The 26,314-nt window shown below is 34.2% G+C and overlaps 1 protein-coding gene across 5 annotated transcripts in view; it reads right to left on the reverse strand.

Moving 5' to 3' along the window:
* The window catches only part of RAP1GDS1 (Rap1 GTPase-GDP dissociation stimulator 1), a 132,361-nt gene that overhangs the window by 45,226 nt on the left and 60,821 nt on the right, over nt 1–26,314 (reverse strand). For all 5 annotated transcript variants that reach the window (XM_012763622.3, XM_012763619.3, XM_012763621.3 and 2 more), the window contains exons 3-4: nt 24,160–24,282; nt 17,183–17,308 (exon numbers count right to left, since the gene is read on the reverse strand). In XM_012763622.3, the coding sequence (XP_012619076.1) occupies nt 17,183–17,308; nt 24,160–24,282 (249 nt within the window). The remainder of the gene's footprint in view (nt 1–17,182; nt 17,309–24,159; nt 24,283–26,314) is intronic.

Consider the following 26,314-nt stretch of genomic DNA (forward strand, 5'->3'; position numbering starts at 1 on the left):
AGAAATGAACAGCAAGAGCTGATCATACTAGTGAGAAGCTTTCATCTAATTTTGTGAAAAATTAATGAGAAACATGAGAAAAGTAGATATGTGGAGATACTGTTGAATAAATTATATTTTGTTGTCAAAGAAGTTTTAACAAATAAAAAGAGTTCAAGTTTAACATTCTAAAGTATCAGGAGTTTGTGCGCTGCCTCATTCTCTCTGCTATAAAAAGCATCCTGCACATAATGCTCTGCAAGTGTTAATTACTGACGCTGGCGTGCACAGGCTGCACGCACGCACTATGGCGAGTGCTGTTTCCACGTTAAAGATGGTATGTAGCATATAGATGCAAATGCTTTTTGAAGTTACTGACAGCCAAAATGAAAGTTAAGACACTGAGAAGGTAGATATGAATAACTTTTATCGTGAATGTACTTTAGAGATAATAACACTGATTGGTAAATTAAGATAAATTATAAACCATACTTCTTTTCTCTTATATTTCAACTCAGACTTTCCTTAAAGAAATTATGATGATTAAATATCAGCATTCTGAAATGGAACTGGGAAGTCTGAATTCTAATTCAGTTTCCTCATTACACACTTTTTAAAAGAGTATACTGTCTATGCCTGTGGTCCCCGCCCCGAGCCGCAGACCCATGCGGGTCTGTGGCCTGTTAGGAACTGGGCCACACAGCAGGAGGTGAGCAGCGGACAAGCTAGCGAAGCTTCACGTGTGTTGACAGCTGCTCCCTATCACTCGTATCACCACCTGAGCTCTGCCTCCTGCCAGATCAGCAGCAGCATTAGATTCTTGTACGAGTGTGAACCCCATTGTGAATTGCGCACGTAAGGGATCTAGGAGGTGGGGCTGAGGTGGTCATGCTAGTGCTGAGGAGCGGCTGCAAATACAGATCATCATCAGCAAAGACCATAGTAAATCAACTGCTTGCAGATTCACATCAAAGCCCTATCAGTGAGTGGCAAGTGACAATTAAGCTGCATCTGGTGGCAGGCTTTACATTGGCAAGTGAGCTGATGTACTTCAATTATATAGCTGCATCTGGTGGCAGGCTTTAAGTCAGAATCTGACACTTAAAGATTCTGGCCTGCCCATTATTTTATTTACCACTTCCGTCTGAACCTCTTCCCCCGCACTGCATACTTGTCTCAGTCACAGTTTTTGTAAACCCACAAGCTAACCCTAGCAAAATGAGTAAAATACAAACACTGCTAGAGAGCTTCTTTGAAAAAGGAGAAAGACCCAATGGTGAGACAGCAGAATATGACTGCCAACAAAATGAAAGCTGCATTTAAAAGAAAACTTAAATTATGGGTTCATTGCCACAGGTGATTCACATTCTCCAGGCCTGCTTTGTATAATACGTGGCAACTGGCTATCCAATGAAGCCACGAAACCTTCAAAACTGCTTTGCCACACGGAGACCAGACACCCAAGACAAGACTTTGGAGTTTTCAAAAGAAAAAATAAGTGAATATGAAGAAAGGAAGCAATTATTGAAGGCCACCACTTCATCAAATGTGTCTGCACTGACGGCATCATGCTTAGTGGCTAGCCACATTGCTAAAGCTAAGAAGCCCTTTGCTTTGGTGAATAGTTGATCCTGCCTGGTGCTAAGGACATCTGCTGTGAACCTTTAGGAGAGCCTGCAGCTCAAAAGGTGGCACAAACTTCTCTTTCAGCTAGCACCACAACTAGATGAATTGATGAAATAGCAGAGGATACTGAGGCATAATTGTTTGAGAGGATTAGTGAGTCACCGTGGTATTCAATCCAGGTTGATGGGTCTACCGATGTTAGCAACAAGGCAACAATACTTGTTTTTGTGCAATATATTTTTCAGGAGGATGTGCATAAGGCTATGTTACGTGCACTTTTGTTGCCAACCAACACCACAACTGTAGAATCATTCAAGTCTCTGAGTAATGACGTATCAGGAAAAGTGAATTTTGTGTCAGTGTGTGCACGGATGGAGCAGCTGCCATGACTGGACAGCTTCCTGGTTTCATACTGGGGTCAAGGTCACTTCTGGATATGAGTATACACACTGTGTCAGCCATAGAGAAATGCTGACTAGTCAAAAAATGTCACTTCAACTAAACATTTTGTAGGCTGTGATTAAAATTATCAACCACACAAAGTACATGCCCTTAACTGACGTCTGTTCGCATAGCTCTGAGGAGATGGACACAGAGCACAAATATCTTCTCTTATACACAGAAGTGAGATGGCTTTCTAAAGGTAGATCACTGGCCAGAGTTTTGAATTATGAGAGCTGCTCCAGAGATTTCTTTTAGGAAAACAGTCACCACTGGCAGCACATTTCAGTGACACAGAATGGGTTGCAAAACTTGCTTATTCTTGTTCCATATTCAACCTACTCAACAAACTCCATCTATCATTTCAGGGGAAAATGACAACTGTGTTCAAATCCATGGGGTGGGGGAGATGGTTTAGGAATGATTCAAGTGCATTACATTTATTGAGTACATTATTGCTATTATTACATTGTGATATATAACGAAATAATTATATAACTCACCATAATGCAGTATCAGTGGGAGCCCTAGGCTTGTTTTCCTGAAACTAGACAGTCCTCTCTGGGGTGATGTGGGACAGTGACAACTGCACTGTGTTGTGTATGTACAGTCTACTCTGTAATCTCATTCTGGTTGCTGTCACTGCAGAAAATCCTGCTTCACAAAGATAGGATGCTGGAAATGGAAGCAGGCTTTTCAGTGCTTTGTGGCAATCTCAGGATATTCTGCCTTGACTTTAATTCAGAATGTATGGAGATGTGAAGCTGTCTCAAACATACTTTTAAGGCCACCATCATTTTCAATCTCAGTTGATTCTCTTCTATCAAGGACAAAGTTGATTACCCTTGCCTATTTACAAATGGGAAACAGATCCATTCTTTCCCAGTTCGAGGCCTTTTGTGGTTGGGAAGTAATGCTCAAACTCTTTTGAAAGCTGAGATATGTGATCATGTACCAACTGGGAGAAAGAAGGCCCTGGCTCAATCTCTTTCAAAATCTCTGCTAATGTCTGAAAGCTGCCAAAAATCCCAATGTTCATTCATTCAGTGAGTCACAGACCTAAATGGCCTTCACTCAGGTTTCTGCTACAAGATTTACAGAGATAAAGAAGCTGAAATTCAGCTCAAAAAGAAAAATCACTAAAAAAGAAAGAAGTCAAAATGGAATATATGATCACTAGTAATCAGTGGTGTCCAAATTGCCAAATAGCTGGCTGGAGATACAATCTTGTATTTATTGTTTCAGATCTTGCTATGTGTTGTGAAAAGCATTTTGAAGACATGTAGATACTATATGTATGTAGTTAATCTTAATGATGTGCTGAAGCCAGCGTAACAGCAGAAACTGACTATCTCTTCCTAACTCTGCTTCTTTAGAGACACCATGCTGGTAGCCAGAAATCAGCCATGGTGGGAATATTTGCATGGAATTTTCCAAGAGCTATACATTACGTCTCTTTTTTTCTTTTTTCCCATAATGCCAATTGTTAATTTACCAGCACAACCCTGGGAATCTAACTGTATTTTTGTGAATTATATATTCACATATACAAACTCTCCTGATAAAAAAAAAGTATAAAACAATAAAATAATTAGTCACAGGCTATGTTGGCTAGTGATGTTAATATCAGACCCAGAAAGCAAATTTTTAATACAGACCCTTCAGTGTCAGCCAGACACTGGCAACTTGATTTTTACTTAAGTACTCTGTCTGCTTATATGATAATTTGCAAGTATACTTTTTATAAATATCTAATTTTACTTTGATATATTTTACATAGTATAAAATGCACAGATCCTAATAAAGCTCCATGAATTTTAACAGATGTATATCCCACGTAACTAACAATAAAATGAAGACATAGAGAATTCCCATCATCTCTGAATGTTCCCTTGTTTCTTTTCCAGTCAATAACCAAACCCAGCCTCCCACTTTCCTGCCCAGGCAACCATAGTCCAATTTTTAACATTATAGATTAGCTTTATTTATTCTAGGACAGCATCTAAAAGGAATAATAAAGTAAGTAAGTACATTTTTTATACTTGACTTCTTCCTTCAAAATAACACTTTGAAACTCATCCTTCTGTTTCTAAAGAACTACCAAAAATTGTCATCTTTGAAACTGGTCCCTGGTGCCAAAAAGGTTTGGGACTGCTGGTCTATACCATTATGTTCTGCATAATAACAGCACTTTCTTAGCTTCAACTGAGAATCTATTTTTGAAGATTCAATTGTGAAAAGTTTGTTGGTACCTTTTCCAAAAAATCTTTTCAGAGTATCCCTGAACTTAACAAATATTAAGACCAATCTATTAATATATCACAAAATAGTTGTCTAACATGTACACTAACCAGAAAGAATTTGATTGACAAAATCTCTTTCACATATAATTGGTTTAGGGCTTACAGTGGCATAGAATTAACAACATAATTTTCATATTCATATCAAAACTCATGGAGAGTCACAAATCCATTCACTGAGATTCATTCTGAGAATAAAAGAAATTTCCAAGATTCATAGAGAATATGCTTTGAATAACAATATTTAGGAACACAATAATGAATAAATTATATAATCTTTTTAACTTTGTAAATTGATGGGCTTTATAAGCAAGAACAAGCCCTTACTTGCACTACATAATCTTTTCACATACCTGTTACACTACCCACGATGACTTATCCAAATATTCACAACTTTCCACAGCTCCCTCCTTTTCCCAACTTTTGTATTTTTAACAGAAACCACACTTCCCGCTTCACAAAGACAACTGAACACAACAGGCACAATCTTCCTCACTTTTTCACCCTTTCCACTACTGGGCATAGGATTATATGAATTGCATCCAATCAATTTAAGTACTTCTTACTGTAATTCAAGTTCAGTTATAGCTAATTAAGAGTAAAGAAAGCAAGCCGGGCGCGGTGGCTCACGCCTGTAATCCTAGCTCTCTGGGAGGCTGAGGCGGGTGGATTGCTCGAGGTCGGGAGTTCGAAACCAGCCTGAGCAAGAGCGAGACCCCGTCTCTACTATAAATAGAAAGAAACTAATTGGCCAACTAATATATATAAAAAAAATTAGCCGGGCATGGTGGCGAATGCCTGTAATCCCAGCTACTTGGGAGGCTGAGGCAGTAGGATCGCTTGAGCCCAGGAGTTTGAGGTTGCTGTGAGCTAGGCTGACGCCATGGCACTCACTCTAGCCTAGGCAACAAAGCGAGACTCTGTCTCAAAAAAAAAAAAAAAAAAAAAGAGTAAAGAAAGAAGATTTTCAACAGCTGATCAGACTTTTTAAGCAAAGAAAGTTATAGACATGTCATAAGCTAAGGTCTTTAAGGAACTGAAAGGCAAGAACAATTAATGATGAAATACTAGGACTATCCTGATTATCAGAGAGGGAATTTGAATTTCTTTGCTACCTACAATTGAAATTTTAACTTAAGAATTTCAACAAAGGTAGAAGAGTTTAATATGAGAAAAATTATAATATCACTAAAGCAATAATTTACCATAAAATAACTATAATAAGGTCTCTTATTAAATTCTGGGTTTTGATAAGTTTGACCATAAGAAAGCCTCTTAATGTCTGTTGACAACAGCATGCTAATCTGGAAAAGGGAAAGCAGGGGCAGATGACTGCTGGGAACTTCGTTTTAGCTGTAAAGCTCTCTTACTTATTTCTGTCTTTACTGTGCCTAATACCATGTTGTACACATAGGAAGTACTTAACATATGATCTGTGTGGTTTTAATGGACCAAAAAACAAAACCCTTTGAATCTTGCTGTTTTAAGCTTTCCAATCATTAATGATTTTAATTCAGGTACCAAGTAATTATTATTAGAAACTATAAAACCATGGCAATTTAATCAGAAATTCTTTTATCAAGGTCAGCTGGAAAGCTGAGTTCTGAATTTTTTCTTGCTGAGTTCTGAAAAATTGTATTGTCTAGAAATAATTTTGATGTGTTCTTCCTTAGTAAACAGATGATTCAAGTCAAAACAATTAAAACTTAAGTTCTGGTTTACTGGTGTTAGTTTGCAAAAAGTGATAGCACTATAAAACTGCCATGATAAAATTCATTTTAATTAAGTTCCTCATGGTTTTTCCTTTGGATTCCATTGCTATGCCATTTTTTAGCCTCTAAGAACAAATAGTTCATTATCATAGTTTTTGAACATGCATAATATATGATGAACAAAGATTTCAAAAAATAGACAACATAAATGAGACTTTTAAATGTAAGAACATAAATACTACGCAAGTCTTTTTAGTTAATACCAGTTGACTTTATAACTGAGACTGGAGTCCTACATTTTAAACTTCAAAGAGCCCATTAGTTCTCAGTGTATGCTGGTCATACATGTTATGAAATTCAGATGTCTTAGAAAGCTAAATGAAATACTATAAATTCTAAAACTATCCCATCATGAGTTAAGGAAATGACTAAATTTAATTTTGCCAAAACTACATGTAAAGAATGCTCCATATATTAGTGGCAAATGGGATGGAATTTGTGAATGATTTCATTAAAATGTTACTTTAAAAAACTGTTAGTTGCATCTTTAAATTTATATGAGCTAAAATCAGGTATAAAAACTCTTCTAAAAAAGGTAGTATATTCTTACTCTGGCTTTCAGATTCAGTAATTTAGTGTCTTTATCCATATGAAATAATGTTACTGATATAGAGTATGCTTTTGAGACACAAATGTCATTTCTACTTATTATGGGTTGAATTTTGCACCTCAAAAATATCTGTTTAGGTCCTAACCCCTAGTACCTTAGAATGTGACCTTATTTGGATACAGGGTCATTGTAGATATAATTAGTTAAGATGAGGTCATGCTGAAGTTGGATAGGTCTTTAACCCAGTATGACTGGTGTCTTTATAACAGGAGGAGAATTCCATGTGAAGACACAAAGGAAGAAGATGCCCTTGTGAAGACAGAGGCAGAGATTGGAGTTATGCTACCACAAGCCAAGGAACATCTGAGGACACCAGAAACTAGAAAGAGACAAAAAAGAAAAAAGGCCGCTTTTCCTACAGGTTTCTCAGAGAGCATGGCCCTGCGAACACCTTGATTTTAGACCTATAACCTCTAAAACTGTGAAGCAATAAATTTCTATTATTTTAAGCCAGTCTGTGGTACTTTGTTATAGCAGCCCTAGGAAACTAATACTCTAACTCCACACCAACATCATGAAATGTTCAAGGTTCATACTTTTTCTCTTAGGTGTGTATTGTTTGGAAATGGGTTTTTGCTCCACAGGCAAATAGCGATGGATGCTCTGCGTGGCCCTCCTCAACAGCAGTTTGCCACTGGGAGAGGATCAAGGGCATGGAGAGAAACCCTTGTGGTGCAGGTGTGCACGGATGGCTGAAGGGAAGCAGGGACACCCAGAAATGTCCTCCAGCCCCCCACTCTAAGCACAAAATAAGAGCAGCCCACCACTAAAGGCATTTGAAGAATGTACTGCCCTGAAGTAGGGTCAGCAACAACAAAACGTGAACACACCTCAACTCCTGACTAGATTGGCTTGACTCCTACACCACACTAACAGCCTAAAACAAAAGTGTGCTCATTTCCAGAGATTAAATACTGTTCATCTCAACCTTTACCATTTTTCTATACATAATATCTAGTATCCAATAAAAAATTAAGAGATGCATTAAAAGAGAAAAATTCTGTCAAAAAAGAGGAATAAATAAGCAGAATCAAACTTACAGGTGATGATACAGATGTTAAAACTATCAGACAGGAACTTTGTAACTACAATAAAAATATTAAAAGATCTAATGGAAAAAGTGAATAACATCCATGAACAGATGTGGAATTTTGCAGAAAAATGGAGACTATAAGAAAAAGTTAAATGGAAATGCTAGACATGAAAAGCAAAGAATGATTTCAAAAAAATAATTCAAAACCAAAGAAAAACTCTGTGAACTTGCAGATCAATAGAAAAATACAAACTAAAACATGAAGAGACCAAAAGACTGGGGGTGGGAGAGTACCCAGGAACTAAAGAAAAATAGCAAATGTTCTAAAATAAGTATACAGTAGTTCCCCCTTAACCACAGTTTCACTCTCTGTGGCACCAGTTACTCATAGTCAACTATAGTCTAAAAATATTACATAGAAAGTTCCAGAAATAAACAATTTATAAGTTTTAAATTGTGCACTGTTCTGAATAGCGTGATGAATTCTCACAAGGTCCCACTTGGGACGTGAATCATCCTTTTGTCCAGCATATCCATATTACCTACCTGTAAGTCATTTAGTAGCTGTCTTGGTTATCTTACAGAACTGGGGCGAAATGGACACCCTCACAATTACAGCACAGGTGCTTGTTAAACATTAACCTTTGTTTCAGGCACAGTGGATATAAACAGGAATGTAAGAGGCCTTGCTTTCAAAGAGTTTTTATTCCAGTGAGGAAGACGGAATAGTAAACAGAATAAAAGCTCCAATACAGTTTTTCACGAAGCATTATGGGAGCAGAAAAGAGAATACATACATTTTCTGGAGGACTGGAGGAATGGATAGAGGAAAAAGTAGAAAGTAAGTTTACATAAAATTTCACAGGAATAAAAGGTTCATACTAAATATAAATATATTCACCTAATATCTACAAATAATCCACCATAGGTAGATATGTGTGTTAAAGTGTTTTCTCTAGCTCATCTGCAATCTAAGTTATATCCTATCTAATAGGAGTAAAGTTTCCTTAAAGTATTAATTAATTAATTACAAGTATTGCATAGTCAGTTTAATCAAGGTATCTCAAAAACTGTGACCAAATTAGCACTCGTTCTCCTTCCTCTATTTACTAATCATTTTGAAGAATGCCTATTATGTTTCATACACTGAACTAGGTCCTGGGAATACAAAGATAATTAATTCACAGTTTTATTTGGAGAGGTGAAAAAGTGGAGTGTGTGAAAGAAAACATTTAATTTAAGCAGTAAACACAATGAAGTGCACAGAGAATAATATAATGGAAGCACAAATAAAGAAATTAGTTTTACCTGGAGGAGTCAGAAAAGGGCTCAGGGTCATGTTTCCCAGAATGTTTTCAAGCCCTTACTGCAATTTATTATGTGTATAAAAAGAAACAAAGTGTGTACTTTTAAAAGTTCTAATTGGATTCCCTTCCTTATTTATTGAGGAAAAATTTATGTAAAACAAACTATGTAGAGTTAAAGTATATAACTGATTAGTTTTGACAGTTCTGTACACCCTAGAACCTATCATTAATCAAGCATTTTCATCACAACCAAAAGATCCCTCACGTCTCTTTGCTGAGATGTATAGAAGGCTGATGAAAAACAGGAAGATTCAATAGGTTAAGTCTTTGTTATTTTATTGTTCTACTACAGTAACATTGCTTAAAACTGGTGCAAACTGACAATAAAGAAGCCAATCCGAGTACTGTCTCTCACTTCACATTTTAATTTCATTCTCTCTGCTCCAGCCAGTATTTACCACATCACACCTGGCCTTCTAGAGTGGCTTCCTGGTATCTCTGCCTCACCTCTCTCCCCATTCTAATCCAAACTATAAGCTGTCATGAAATGGAAAATATCAACTTCCTCAAGCTATTTCAGTGGCCCTTTCATCATCCACTCATCAAAGTACAAAATAATTCCTTAGCCTATGGACATTTTAAGTGCGTAACACATTAATAAATGGATGTAAAATCAAGATCCCAACCGCAGTAGACCTACACTACCATTCAGCCATTTTTTAAAAATCATATCTTCATGACTGTTTATTACATGTCCCACCACCCCAATTCTGAACTTTCCCCCACGTACCACAAGTTTCTTACCATCACCTTGCTGCTGACTTTTATTAACAGATGGGTTTGACTTTCACTTTACTGGGAAGATAGAGGCCATGCCAGAAACACTCCTTTGACTACCCCGATTATTACTTTAAAATTTTTTTAAACTTTCAGTTATCTTCTGTCATTTTTCTCTACTGACAAAATATCCTTTCTTATTGTAATACCAACCCATTTACTTGTGTTTATGATTGTGTTTTTTTTTTGTCTATAATTTTCCCCTATCTACTACCCCTTCATTAGGAAATTTACTAAGACGTTCTCTGTTGGGTTCTAGCCTAATTCCTCTCTCCTCAAATGTTATTTTGGAGCTATCAGTTTTTTGTTGCTCTTTTCCCCTAAAAGTCAAATTTGGAGGGAGAAAAAACTGAAGGCAATTTTGTCCTTCACATGAATACATAAACCCAGTTTTTAAAATCATGGTTATTACTGTGGGCCATGCTTTAAAATTTTATGTGTATGTGTGTATATACTCACTCCCCACTCCCATCACCGCTTCAGGTAAAGATAAAAGGAACAGGGTTATTTATTTCCCAGTGAAGTGGGAATATGTATGCCTCTTAGATATGAGGGTTTTTAAACCTTTTTATTTTGAGATAATTAGAGCCTCATGAAATTTACTAAAACAAAAAAGTACAGAAATGTCTGGTGTACCTTTCATCCCACTTCCTCCAATGGTAACATTATATAATCCTAGTATGCAATATCTCAAGCAAGAAACTGACAGTGGTACAATCTACAGACTTTATTCAGAAGTCTTCAGTTTGTATATGTACTCGTGTACATGGATGGGCATGTATAGTTCTAAGCAATTTTATCATATGTTTAGATTCATATAACCATTACCAATATGGTATTTTAGAATATTCACTTTGATGCAAATTGATAATGGAATTTAAAAATCAAAGATAAGCATATTTTTTGGTCTCATAAAATAGAACTTAGATATATTACACAACATACAGAAAATGACAAGTATAATGAATGCAAAGCAGAATTGTATTTTGGTTTAAAACTAAAATAAGAAATATACTGAAGTGAAACTTCAAATTTTTAAGTTGTATCCTTGAAGCAAGTTTACCAACCAAAAAACAACACATTTGGACCATATTACCCAAATAGACTTACCTTTGCTAAGGTACTAAGATTATTTCTTAGATTCTGTTAAAGATCAGTATAAGAAACAATCACACATAGAACATTCGGGCAACTTTTGTAGAACCACTATTGGAGATGCTGTCTATAACACCAGTCAAAATTCTCTACATGTTTTAACCAGGTATGTGCACAGAACCATATAGCATCAAATGCTATACTGATGACTTCCTTCTATCATTTGTCTCAACAGTTTTTTGACTGAAGAACTGGTATATTTCTTTTTAGCATAAAATAAAAATTATAAAGCATTATCAAGTTATTTTTTTTCACCTTGGCTGCCAAGAAACTTCAGTTAAATCAGTTTTTATATATAGTTATATTATCCCTGATTCCTGCTATATTTATATTTGTGTCTCTTTATGTGATTTCTGGCTTTTATATCTTTTAACAAATTTTTTTAATTTTCATCTTATTTATTTTTTAGAAACAAGGTCTCACTCTGTTGCCCAGGCTGGAGTCTAGTGGTACAATCATAGCTCACTGCAGCCTCAAATTCATTGGCTGAAGTGATCGTTCTGCCTCAGCCTCCCCAAGTAGCTGGGACAACAGGCATGTGCCACCATGCCTGGCTAATTTTTTCTACTTTTTTTTTTTTTTAGAGATGGGGTCTTTTTTTTTTTTTCTTTCTTTCTTTCTTTACTTCTATATCCAATGGCAGCAACAGAGATGGAGTCTTGCTATGTTGTCTTGGCTGGTCTTGAACTGCTGGCCTCAAGCAATCCTCCCACTTCCTCCTCCTGAATCACTGCGATTACAGATGTGATCCACTGTGTTTGGCTATATTTTTGCTGTAAATATCTTGTGTATGTTAATGTGTTACATTATATTGCAGCACACTCCTTAGAAATGATCATAATATTTTCTTTGCATAACATAACTTGTATTCTACTTCATACTTTTATAGATAAGCGTTATTTAATCCACACAAGCCCATTCTATCAATGAAGAAGCTAAAATCAGAAAGATTAAATGATAATTTAGTAAATGGTAGAGCTGGATATACATCTATTTGCAACATCTACCTATTAGGAGTCATGTTAAAATTTTATACATTTATAATTATATTAATTTTTAATGAACTATGTTTCTTTTCTAAGCAATGCACCATTTGCTTAATTTCTTAAGAGCTGCAATTAATATTTTCATCATCCATTTTTTTATTCTGATCAAAATCCACATAATTATAGTGTGTACTCTGTAATTATCTTCAAGTTGTGTTCCTTTGTACATTATATTTTCTCCACCATATTTAATGATTTTTAGTGGCATGAATTTGATTCTAGAGCTTATGACAGTGTTACAAAACCACATCTATGTCAATCTATATTTAGGACATCTTTATGGTGGAGTACCTTCATGAGATAACAGTTATCTCTAAAAGTAGCAGTAGCATATTGTTGTTTATCCTTATGTGATGCACTTTGATAAGAATACCTTCATAAAATACAATAGATTTGATAAAAACTGAAAAATCTTGTTTTTATGCTACTTATTGGCTGATACTTCTATTTTATCTTAGAACTGAATAAAGAAAAAAAATAGGGTAAATATATAGACTTGCAAAGCCCTTTAATAACATAATTAATCAAATAACATATATCACTTAAATAAATATTTATTTTAAATGCAGTTCCCTGTTGAATATACTTGATGCAAATATACTTTGATTACTTAGGCAATTTCAAAGCATGTCTGTATTACATTAATACATACTTATCTCACCAACTTACATTGTAAAATATCATATGATTATTGCTAATTACTTTTCAGCATTTGCATTCAAATCTAAGATATCTTCATCCTATATATAACATAGTGTGGCATGGTAAGAATCACTAATATACAAAAGAGTACAGGCATATATTTGAGCATCCTTCCTATTGACATTTGAAGTCAATGAAATAAACAATATTTCACTTCATAAACAATAGTGTTGGCAAGCCTGATTACTACTTTATTTTGAACTTTTATTTACTCACCAGTGAGCAAGAATATAATTTTCTTTTCTACATGTAGACAGTGTATCATAAGTTTAAGCGTGCATATCTTTTCAATAATAGGATTAGTTACATAATAACAAGCATTAATTTTATTTCTATAAGGAGGCACATTCATTTAATTTTGAAATGTACTCACTTGAATTATAAATTTTTCTTCCTCTGTATATAAAAATCTGGAAATACTTAATTTCATGTGATTATTTTCTTCTAACCTCTGCAAACATCTTTTAACCAGTGCATCAAATAACATTTCCTGACCTCAAGCAGTAATATCCACAGAGAAAACTCAGTTTCCAATCACCAATTTATCCCTAGGAATTATAAATACAGGATGGAAATTTAACATGAAGATTTCTGAAACTATAAGGCTAGTTAAATGTATTGCCAATTTAAAATGTGCACAGTTGTATACACAAGTCAACGAAAGGAGGGGATACCACAAAGATGGCCATATAAGGAGAACACAACTCTCTCTTTTTTCATATCGCCTTTGAGAGGGATGTGTGATTAAATAGGCCAAATGTATGCATGTCTGAAACATGATACTACTTCTCTTTAAAAACCACATTCCCTAGCATAGCCCATCACATACACAGCTTTGATGATTTCTTTCCAAATGGAAATACAATTTTTCTCTCCTCTTTGATCTGAAAGATGTCAAACTTCTCATTAAAAGAGTCATTCTGACAATGTCAAAGGGCAGAAAAGTTTAAAAATAATGCTTATATCAGAAGTCTGGATACTTTAAAAGAGAAACCCATATATGAAGTGCCTTGGAAGCTCTCTGAAAGAAAAAAGACCAGGGCATTTTAAATGAAAAATGTTCCCAGCTAGTGATTCTTTCATCTCTATATGCAAGAGGGAGACTGGGATTCAAGAAGTCCATCAGCAACAAAGCCTTACTCCATCCCGTTTAGCAGTTATGCCAGCCTGCTACCTCATGTTAAGATTATATAAGACCGTGTCCTTCCATTAGAAGAGTTCCTAAAATGGGCACTGTCAAGGCTGGTAAAATTGAAATCTGACCTACTTTTTCACCCAAAGATTTCCATGGATTTTATGGTAATTATTTCTATACTTACAGCTCTCCTTTCAAATAAACTATGTTACCTGAAATATGCTAGCAGGTGCTTTACTTTTTAGGTATTAAAGTAAAAATCTACAAAACACACACAGATTTCTCAAATATTTATTTCTAATAGTGAATTCCCTATAGTACTTTCTGCATAGGTCAGTATTATGATCTACTGTAAGCCTACTAGCATCCTGAATAAACTCCTACTAAAAAAATTATTCATTTGGAGCACATTCATAAAACGTCAGTAAACTGATCAGTCTAACAGGTAAGTTTGATAAAAAACTAACATGTAGATTTTAAAACATACTTTATTTGAAAGAAAAAGATTCTTTGTATTTTCAAGGCCATCGCATATAGCCTTTCCTATTCCCCTTTTAAAAATGAAGCATTACATTCCTGAGAGTGAAGAAGGTTGATGAATTAATTAAAATAGAAGGCAATAAGACCTTTTCTTTAAAAAAAATTTTTTTAAACTTTTGATCTTTAAAATTCCCAGCTGGTACAAAAGAAAATGAGAAATGCATTTCGAGTATCCACAACCACACATTTACAGACTTTTATAGCATTACTATAATTCAAATATAAATATACTGTAGTTGTACTAAAATAATTCTCCAGCAATCACTAAGTTCATAGAATTTAATTTCAAATAAAAGGAGATGAAAGTATGCAGTCTTATGGAAATTATATGCATAAGACAGCATGGCATAATGAATACATTTTATTACATGATTTACAGTAATAAATATTTCCTTGGAAAAACAAGCACCAGATATATTCTCCAGCAAACTGGTATTAACTGAGTAGCACCTAAGTGGACACATAGGTGCTACAGTAATAGGGTATTGGGCAGGTGGGAGGGGGGAGGGGGGCGGGTATATACATACATAGTGAGTGAGATGTGCACCATCTGGGGGATGGTCATGATGGAGACTCAGACTTTTGGGGGGAGGGGGGGAAATGGGCATTTATTGAAACCTTAAAATCTGTACCCCCATAATATACCAAAATAAAAAAAATAATTAAAAAAAAAAATCTAAAAGAAAAAAAAATAAATAAATATTTCTTATATTTATTCATTTTTAAGACTGCTCACTTCATTTTCCTTAACTAAGGCTTAAAAGTTTAAAAATATGGCCTGTATTCACTATGCTTAATTATCCATTTATCTATAATTTCAACTGAACAAAATGAGGACAAACTAGTTATAAATATTTATAAATAAATGAAACAAAAAATTAACTTTATAGCTTAAAACATACCCATAGAACTTTATATAGTATATTTATATATATCTCAATAAGAGAAAAATGGATATGATAAAAAATGGACTTTAGTTTCATCAAAATAATAATCTTATTAACTAGACATTTATTACTCTAACTTTAAGGCTTTTTAAAATACAAAGGAAATAAAATTACTCTGTGTCCCTAAAAACCAAAGTAGTATGAGACAAAAGCTCACTGCATGTATTTCTCCTATTTTGACAATATTAAGTGAAACTCCATGACGAAAGTACTCAAACAGATCATATTTCCTATGTTCAAACAATGCATAATTCAAGACTAACTAAACTGAAAAAGGTTTAAAGAATACTTTTGGTAGTCTTAAATTCTAGTAACACAAAAGAAAGATAAGAATAAAAATAATAATAATAATAATCTCCAAATACATGCCACCAATCTTTGACTATTATTCTGCAGAAGTCTTTTTAATATATATTGCCAAAATTAATCATGTAAAACATACATTAAGTGGTTCATTCTTAAAGGCTAAGATCATAAGCTATGGTGTTTAATCAAAATCCTAAATGTGAAAATACAAAGTCATAAACACAAAGCACTAGAATTTTATAAATATAGCATATTAATACTCTAGGATAAAAAGAATTGGAATGAAGGACCAGATAGGTAAACTTATGGGCTATCTTACAGACTGGAAATTGTAAGTTAAAATTCATGTTAAGACATCCACATCCTCAGACATATTATGGCTTTGTCAATACTTATGGCTATTGTAACACAGTTCAGAAAAAATACAGAAAGGAGAATAAATGAGGCTAACTTTATCACTTCTGCTATAGACCAGTCATAACCAATAAATTTAGTTTCAATTTTTTTCCTATTTCTTTCTTGTATCATAAATGAATATGTTTATGCCGTTTACATCTGGCTCACATGTATAAAATCACTTTTTTGAAGGACTGCCTATTATAAAAGGGCCATGTCTTTTGTGTTTATAACAAAATATAACTCATTTCAGTTATAAACTCAATGGAGAAAATAAGCATCAAAATTTAATCTAGTTTTTTAATATGAAAAACCTAAATTCCAAGGAGGCTTAGAGGTAAATGATAAAATATGTGTTTTGGGCTCAGAAAATAAAAATCTAGGGAAAATGAGGATAAGTTAATTAAATTGAATACACTCAGTATTTCCCTGTGTTTTGTTTCTGTGTAGAAAGGGGAAGTAGAAATTCTAACATTTCTGCAATATATCCTCTACCCAAGTCGCTGCTTTCTCTTTGCCTAGTAGAGCAGTGTATTAAAGAAGGTGGTAAGGATGACGATGACATAATGACAAATAGGGATGGAGTCAATGCAAAGCAGTGGGCCAATCCAGCTTTTGAGAAAGTAACAGCTGTTATGAATGGTTTTACTCAGTTTCAATTAAAAATGTATTTGGACAGACTTAGAAACTTTAAAAAACTATGTCCATAGCATTCTCATTCAGATATTAACTTCGATAAAATCTAATTGAAAAGATACATACGTATTTTTCCTAAATTTAAAAGCCCCAATTTCTTAGAAATTGATTTACTTTCCTCTGAAAATATCATCTGTGATAACAGAGGAAAAGAATTCATTTCCTGTAACTTCTAAGTTAAGAATACAATGGCCCAAATTTCCATTGATTCTGCTAAATAAGCAGTGCTAAATCATACTGGCCCATATTAGTGTCTTAGCCTAGAAAAGTCAGTGCTAACACCAAAGTGAAATTAATCTGAAAATCATAATTCTTAAAAATTTATAAGTGTATTACTGATGCTTTAACACTTACGGCTGTCGTAACATATGTTTCCTAGAGCCCTGCCCGTTTGAAGCAGCACTTCTTGGTCTTTGCTATTTAGCAGCTGCACCAGTGGTGAAATCAATCCAGCATCCACACAAGGAATTCGCATAAATTCTGAAAATAAGAGACATACTTAATTAAAAATTTAAAGACTCACAATTTACTAAATCACCTCACTTAATAAAATATTTACTTTCTAAATGTTTAAGATGGCTTAATAGTTGAAGAGTACATTTCTGTTCAAAAGTACCCTGTTACAACCCTACTAAATACTTCATGAAATAAATACACAAAAATGAGTGGGGTCATATTTTTCTTAGTTGACAGTCTCTACCATAAACCAAAGGGATTTTTAATTAACTTGCATTAAAGCTAATTTATCATTATTTTTTATAATAAGTGGCTGTGCTATGGAAGCAATGTGCAATGATGGAAACATTGGCAAGGTGTTTTCTGAGTCTGATGAAGTACTACAGTTACAAACTAAGCCATCGAATTGTGTACTTTTTCACCATATGTTCTCTAAAAAATTCAAAATATATTTTTAAAAAAGGTTTCAGTGAGTCATTAAAAATAATAAGTTCTTTTCAATTGGTAAGACCTGGTGAAGTCCACTCCTTGTCTTTATTCTTTAATAAAATCCATTTCATGGCTCACTCATATTTGCTGCCGTACCGATGCATTTATAGGTCTAAGCACCAATTGTTAAGATTTCTTAAACTTCAAACTTATTTTTTCTTTTCTTTATAGTATACCATTCTCTATTTATTGACTTCCAATGGTACCACTACAGTCATGATTAGAAATAAACTTTTTTTTTAAACATTATCTCATGATAGACCACTATAAAATTTAAGGATAATGAAGTGATTGATGATGAAAGTTCTCCAATAACCAATATTAGAATCATCATTTTGGACATCACCACTTACCATAGGATGTTCTGGTCAATACAGTTTGTCAACAAAGAACTAAATCCTCTACCCATAACCTGTCCTACTAAATAAAAATCACTATCTTTTCGCTCTCTCTCTTTCAAGGAGGTCTACTTCCTTAGTTCGTGCCCCGTGTACCTTCATAAGCAATCCTTCTTCTCTTTCCCTTCGTTTTCAAATTCTTAGAGCACACCATACAGGGATATTGCGTGAGCTGTCACCTCTGAAATGACCTCTTAAAACTAACATAGTTTTAAGTCACAGAGGTGTTCCTCTCTAACTAAAGGATTTCATTCATATCATACCTCTTTCTTGTCACTGTCTTACTGAAAACCTCCTATAACTTAAACTCCTAAGACTGAGAGTATTTCCTACTTCTAAAACTAATCTTTAAGTTTATCTTTGATAGTTTTAACTCAGTAGTATGAGGTCTCCTATCACTCATGTTGGAAAAATACATTATGCTACACACATCCATGAATTCAATGACCAGCTATCGGAGATAACACACCAGTCTGCTTGTCTATCTCTTAATGGTTACTTACGAATCTTTATATTTCATATCTCAAATTAACATACCACCAACTAAAATTAATCAAGTTTTTTCCTTTTCACTAATCTATGCCTAGTTTCCAACAAATCATTTCATTGACTGCTAAAATAAGAAATTTAGGAATGGTCTGATTTGCACACTTATTTCATAAATAAAACTTGTTATATCTCATTTTGTTTGTTTTGTTGTTGCTATTCTTTAGGCAATGGCAACATTAATGAATTACTATTTGTCTTTGCTCTTATAGTTCTAATTATCTATATGATATCAATCTCTCAAAATTTTGACTCTACAACCAATAGCTTCAGGTATTCTTGAAATGAGGAGAGTAAATTATTACAGAAAAATTATGGAATCAAATAAAACTATTCTTTTTTTTTTTTTTTTTTTACTTAAAAACATATAAAGATAAAACAGAGCTAGTAAATTCCTCATCTTTTAATCAACACTGCCAATATAAAAGCAACATGCCAGTCTCTGGACAAAGTAAACTCTTGCCAAAAATCTCTTGCTTTTCAGCCAATTTACTTTTTCAACTGAAGAGTAGCAGCTCTCCAAAGCTAATTTTAAAGACATGAAGTTATCATCCTTCAGACAGATTTATATAAAAATACCAGTAATTTATCAAGAATATGTTTAAAATATTATATATATTATGTTGGAGAGGCTTCAGAATGGCCTTGTTCAAAGGAGTTTCTACCACATACAACCCTAAGCCTGCTACTTGTTCACATCTGGCTAGATTCTGACTTAAGTCCAGTCTATACATAGGTTTGCCAATACCCTAATGGTATATTTAGAAAAATCCGCTAAACAGCAATGGTGATAGACTTAAGAGAAAAATGTTGGCCAGGCATGGTGGCTCACACCTGTAATCCTAGCACTTGGGAGGCTGAGGCAGGAGGATTGCTTGAGGCCAGGGGTTCAAGACCAGCCTGAGAAAGAGCAAGACCCCATCTTTACAAAAACAGAAAAATTAGCTGGGTGTGGTAGTGCATGCTGGTTATCCCACCTACTTGGGAGACTGAGGCAGGAGGATTGCTGGAACTGAGGAGTTTAAGGATTCAGTGAGCTATGATGATGCCACTGCACTCTAGCTTGGGAGACAGGGCAAGACCCTGCTTCAAAAAAAAAAAAAAAAATCAGAATCTCTCTCTTGGCAATTTGAACTCATAGACTAAAAAGTTCTTAGGGTAGGGGTAAGGAAAGGATAAAATTAAGCTACATAAAGAATGACAGCAAGTAGAAATCAAAGTCAATGGAAGCCATTAGGTTGTACCGTAGAAAGTAGAAACCACTAAGTATTTGTAAATATGTGTGTGTTTATGTATATACAACATAGAATTAATTTTGTTTTCTGCATGTTTATATTTTAATGTAGAAATTCAATGCAGAAACTTTAAGGAATAGGGATTGCTCTATCTCCATATTAACAAAATTTAATAACATAATGTTGATTTTCATCAAAGACTATTTTTCCTTTAGAACTGTAGTAATATATTCATTAACTGCTTGTTGATTATTTCTATTCCTTTCTAAATCCACAGTGTTAATTCTTTACTTTTTTACTTTCCCAAACCTACTTGAATTACATATTTATTCAGCAGCATCATAAAGACCAGACTATGATGAAAACCACAAAATAAAATTATTTTCTTTTTATATACACTAAGATTTATAAAACCTCCCTTTACATATCTCTTTATCAAATATTTAAAAAACAGATACAGGTTGTATCTTCCCAACTTTCACCTACATGAAGGAACTAAATACTTTATTAATACTTTTAAACCAAAGTTTATGAGCCAAATAAAAACAGTGAGTACTAGAGTCTACCTTAATGTTTATTATACTAAATCATAATATATATTCAGAGTTTGAATTTTCTCTAATAACCGCCCCCCGATTACTTCTTAGCTTTTTATATTTTTCTTTTGAAGAACAAGGAAAACTGAGGCATGAATATAAAAGAATGATTGACTTTTGTACGTGGGTTGTCAAGCTGACATTATTTTTCATTCACACTTTGTATTTGCTCGTTTTTAAATATAATACTGATAATCATTCTTACAAAATAACTGAGGTTAAGCTTCCAACACTAAAGTGTCAAGATACACTTTAAGCTACCTGACAACAATTTTTCTGGAGTGTCAATTTTACTCAACAATTTTTCTAGGACACACACACATTTTACACTAAAATACATATGTACTTGTTGTGGAGTAGAGGGCAAATTTAAAATAAATAAATTTGTAAGACAGAACAGGAGATTTCTGTGTCTTTGGTGGTGCCCTCCCCAGATCCTCTTGGGTATATACTTTGGCTGTTTTGTTGTCAAGAGTATGCAGGCATGAGTTTTGATAAATACTTTTGCAATCTAATAAAGTACAGATAGGAAAAAAACAGCATATGTTGACCCAAACTACTGATCCTGTACTGTTTTAGACTGAGACTTGATTCTCAAGATTTATACTCATCCCCCAGAGGACTTTGTTAAAACACATGTCTAGGCCCCCTCTGAGTTCCTGATTCAGTAGGTCTAGGTGAGTGGATCCAAGAACAATTTGTATCGAAGAAGTTCCTGGGTGCTTTTGTTGTTGCTCCAAGGTAGAGAACTGCTTTAGAGGAATAGACATGAAGTGGCTCAACTTTTGCTTGTTTTTACACATTTTCACTTCAGTTACCAGCCCAATCTTTCAGTTTATATGCTGCTATCCCTGTACTCAGACAACCAGTACACTTTCCACTGCTATCATCATAAAGTCTCACTGAAAATAAGTAAAAGGAGAGGAAACAAAGTGATGCATAAATTCCATCTATTAACACTAAGTGTGAAGATAAGCAAGATTTCTCATGTATATAAAATAACCCTATCTCATATGGGATTGTTATGAGAATTTGAAATAATGTACACAACACTTGAAACAATGTAGGCACATATTAGTAGATAGCATTACGATTTATTATAATTATTATTATTCTATTATTATTAGATACCTGGAGAGTCCAGTTCTAAAAAGCAGGAAATAGTCACAGTATTTCTTATCTTGCTTATTTCTCCTTTGCCTTACATCAGTTGTAAGTCTATCATATGGGGGATATTTTATTTAAAAGGTCTAAAGTTCTTTTACTACAATTTATGGTCATAGCTATCCTCCCACATTAAACTCGCCTGTGGAACTTTTTACTAAAACCCTCTCTATGAGTTCTGAACGTCAGTACAAAGTCAGGTATGTTAATTTTTAGAGAGTCTTTTTTGTTATGTTTTGGGTTTAATATAAATCTAAGAAGTATATGCTAATACTTCTCCTCCCTGCAAAGCAGGGTAAAGATGAACAAATCAACTTCCAGCCTCATTTTTTTCTGGTTCATATAATCTTTTTTCACTGTCAAGTTTCTAATAAGAAGAAATACAAGCCCAATTAATATAGTGTTATGTCATGTTGTATTTCTAAAGATATGTATTTGTTTTAAAAAGAACACTCAACAAGATTCTATCGAGTCCACTTTTTCAGCTAGTCACTGAAAAAAGCATTGTGGTGATTAAGCAATAATCATCCAAGTATATCCCATTTATTTTAACTAGTAGAGGTTAGTAATATGCCCTTTATCAGCCTCTGATTAAAAGGACAAATGTTAAAAAAAAAAAATTCTATTATGTTTTTAGAACACAGCTGTCATCTACTAGAGTATTACTAGAAGAAACCCAGAGCAGCAGAGTTGTCATGAAACCGTGATGAAGCATTCTGAGGAATGATGTTAAAAGTATATAGGAATGGTAATCATTACACAAAAATCTATCATCCAAAATTTCTGAATATATCCTATAATGTGTAACCATTCTTAAGTAAAAGGGTTTTAAAACAAAAATTGTGGGATTTCTACTTGATTTCTGGAAATCTATATTGTGAATCTAATGAGGTTAAAAATAAACTATTTGATCTTAAAAACCAAGCTGCTTTGTATCTATTAAGATTCAGGCCGGGCGCTGTGGCTCACGCCTGTAATCCTAGCTCTTGGGAGGCCGAGGCGGGCGGATTGCTCAAGGTCAGGAGTTCGAAACCAGCCTGAGCAAGAGCGAGACCCCGTCTCTACTATAAATAGAAAGAAATTAATTGGCCAACTGATATATATATAAAAAATTAGCCGGGCATGGTGGCGCATGCCTGTAGTCCCAGCTACCCGGGAGGCTGAGGCAGAAGGATCACTCGAGCCCAGGAGTTTGAGGTTGCTGTGAGCTAGGCTGACGCCACGGCACTCACTCTAGCCTGGGCAACAAAGCGAGACTCTGTCTCAAAAAAAAAAAAAAAAAAAAAAAAAAAAAAAAAGATTCAGATACAGGTTGATGGGGGGGGGGGGTAACAATGTCTGAAAAAGATTCATTTTCAAACCAGATCTGCTTCCTGGATGTGGCGTACAAGCAAGAGGTAGCCATTTTTCAGTCAACACTGTAAAAATGGTTTACCAATATAGAACTTAATTGGAACTTAAAAGGCATTTTGAGAACTTCTAAGCAAATGGCAAAGTTTCTCAGCAATTTTCTTTTTGGTAACACACTTCAGAACACATTGTTTTACAGGCCAAAAACAACATATACTGACTGGTACTTTACACAGAGCCACCTGCCATGGTGATTATACAAATGAAGCCAGAATTTAATTTCTTTTCTTTAAATTATAATATATGCAACACTGTAAAATAAAAGAACTAAAAATATCAAACTTTGAAAATTGAGGCACACTAAAGTTATTATATTTAGTATGGCCTTCCTTTATGCTTAAAAAGTCCTTTAGGAACTCAGTATTTTTCTTAATCTGACTGAATTAAAATCATGTGCAAATATTTTTGATATAATATAATTTCTCTAAAGAATCTCTCACTGTATAAACAATGACATGGATTAAGTATTATATAAGCTAAGCTTGTTATCATTTTTCCAGAATATTCTTACATAGCAATTTAATAAATATATGTTTTCCATGAAGGTGAGTGTAAAAAACAGAACATATTCCAACTACACTGCTGAAGGGAACTGCCAATGTCAGGATGATAGGTTAAGACTAAAAAAAGTATAGTTGACTATATGTGGGTATAACACAAACAAACAAACATTAAAAAATGTTCTTAGGTCTTATGAAAAAAAAAGTATGCTTTCCTGTGACAATGAAGATGAATGACTCAATGGCAAGCTCAAGAATCCTACACCCAAAGTAAAAGTGACAAAGGTGTAGTTGGGACTAGCAGTGCTTTCCCTAATTTTACTCCAAAGGAATGGAATAGCAAATGAGAAATGTATGAACAGAATGACTATAACTATAATCATTAAAGACAATTACGTTGAAAAAGTCAAAGAAAGAGAAACAGAAATAAAAATGTCTAATCTATAAAATTAAAACATAAATTAATAAAACATACTGACAAGTAAGGTGTAAAACTGAAGATGTTCCCAGCAGAAAAATTCTTGAGGAAAACCTCACCATTTTTGGCTACTTCTGCTATGATGTTAGCTACTTTGGCTGTGCAGGAAGACTGTGGCGTCAACAGACTTGCAAACAGCTGAAGTATTCCGCTTCCTTGTATTTTTTCACTTGTTTCTGTATCTGAAAGAGAAACGTGCAAAGACCTTCAATGACAATCTTTAACATCAACACTGACAACTGTATCTACAATAAATTCTTCAAGAATTTTCCCATCCATAATATAAATTAGTTTCAGTATACATTCAAATGTATGTGTTTATGTAAAATTACCTTTGCTCTGTAAGTGGCTTTTATCTTGAGCTTTAATCTGCAAAAAACACTTGATAATATTTTGTCTGTCTACACTCAGATTATAAAAGAATTCTTTCTGAATATATCATTTGCATATCAAACTTACTCTCAATGTTAGTTTCAACCCCATCTATTCAGATTATAAAATGCTTTTTTTCTACATCCTTTTTGAATTTTAAAAGCTATAATGGCTTATTATTTTATATAAACTCAATGGTTCCCTATAATGACATAGCAACTTTTTAAAATGGCACTTATATAAGCAAAAAACTCACCTTAAATCATTTTATATGGAATGAATGAGTTTTCATTCAGCTATTGCTGAGGAGATTATATAGTTCTATACGACACCTATGTTTTCCATACAACTCATTCAAACCACCATTAATGAAGGGAACTACAAAAATTCACTCTACTTAGTGATATATTCAAGAGGCCCCTACTTTTTTCTTTTCCTTCTTTGTTAAAATACAAATAAAGAGCCTACAAGACTAAGCTATTTCATGTATCTGTTTTCGAAAGAATGACTTATTGACAAATAATAAAGCAAAGCTCAGGGAATAAAAATTACTATTTGCAAACAATGAGGGTAAATAAAACGTGTTTAACGTAGAGGGTTGTATGGCTCATTAAAAGGCTCATTAAATTTGTGTCTATATGTAGCTCTGCTAAATCCTTTAGATCCTTGGATAGACATACAAATAATAGAGAATTCTAAACATTTTTTAAGTAAATGGCAGTTGATCTGATCAATTAAGAAAATCATTTTTTACAGAATAATTTGAGTAAGTATATAGAAAAGTAAATAATGTATTTCTTTTTTTTTTTTTTTTTTTTTTTTTTTGAGACAGAGTCTCATTCTGTTGCCCAGGCTAGAGTGAGTGCCGTGGCATCAGCCTAGCTCACAGCCACCTCAAACTCCTGGGCTCAAGCGATCCTCCTGCCTCAGCCTCCCGAGTAGCTGGGACTACAGCATGTGCCACCATGCCCGGCTAATTTTTTTTCTATATATATTAGTTGGCCAATTAATTTCTTTCTATTTATAGCAGAGACGGGGTCTCGCTCTTGCTCAGGCTGGCTTTGAACTCCTGACCTCAAGCGATCCACCCGCCTCGGCCTCCCAGAGTGCTAGGACATTAGTGAGCTTTGAAATCTATTTGGTGAATGAGGACCAGCAATTCATTAAAAAGAAAAATAGAATTACCACCACCTACAACAACAACTAAAGAATAGAAAACAAAATTGCACATAGTAAAGTGAAATATTGTTTGTGAAACTTTGTTTTGAATTATGCATGTGCAACTGTACACATATGGGTACTATATATATATGTCAAATGTATTTCTGATCATCAGTTTGTATAAAAACTTAAAAACCATTCTTCCATGCACCACCTAACTATCAAAAATTCTGATTTAAAGAACTGTAACATTCCCAGTATATGCTTTTATTTTGTTTCTTGGACTAAAAAATAATTTTTAGGGTATCACCTGAAAATGCGACAGCTAAGATCCATGTTGCCCTATGTTAAAATCCTGCCTTTTCTGACCATTGCTACCAGAAGATGTACAACCTTAGAACACCAGGTCACACTGCCCCAGGGGTCTAGCCCCACCATCTGTTGGTGCTGGGATGTCAGCAAGAGTCTGGCATAAGGCATGAATCATGATTAGATGTGAAGCTGAGGCATTTGTGTGTGTAGAGGCGAGCAGTTAACTGCAAATCACCCAAGCATGTCTCACTTTATAACTAAAAGAATGGCTTAATATCAGGGCTGAATGTCAGGGGCAAGGGGAGAAACAAAACAAAATAATGCAAACTCTTACACTCTGGAGAGACTTTCCACGGATTACAATCTAAT

The sequence above is a fragment of the Microcebus murinus genome, chromosome 29 (genome assembly GCF_040939455.1).
Source record: "Microcebus murinus isolate Inina chromosome 29, M.murinus_Inina_mat1.0, whole genome shotgun sequence".
Classification (NCBI taxonomy): Eukaryota; Metazoa; Chordata; class Mammalia; order Primates; family Cheirogaleidae; genus Microcebus; species Microcebus murinus.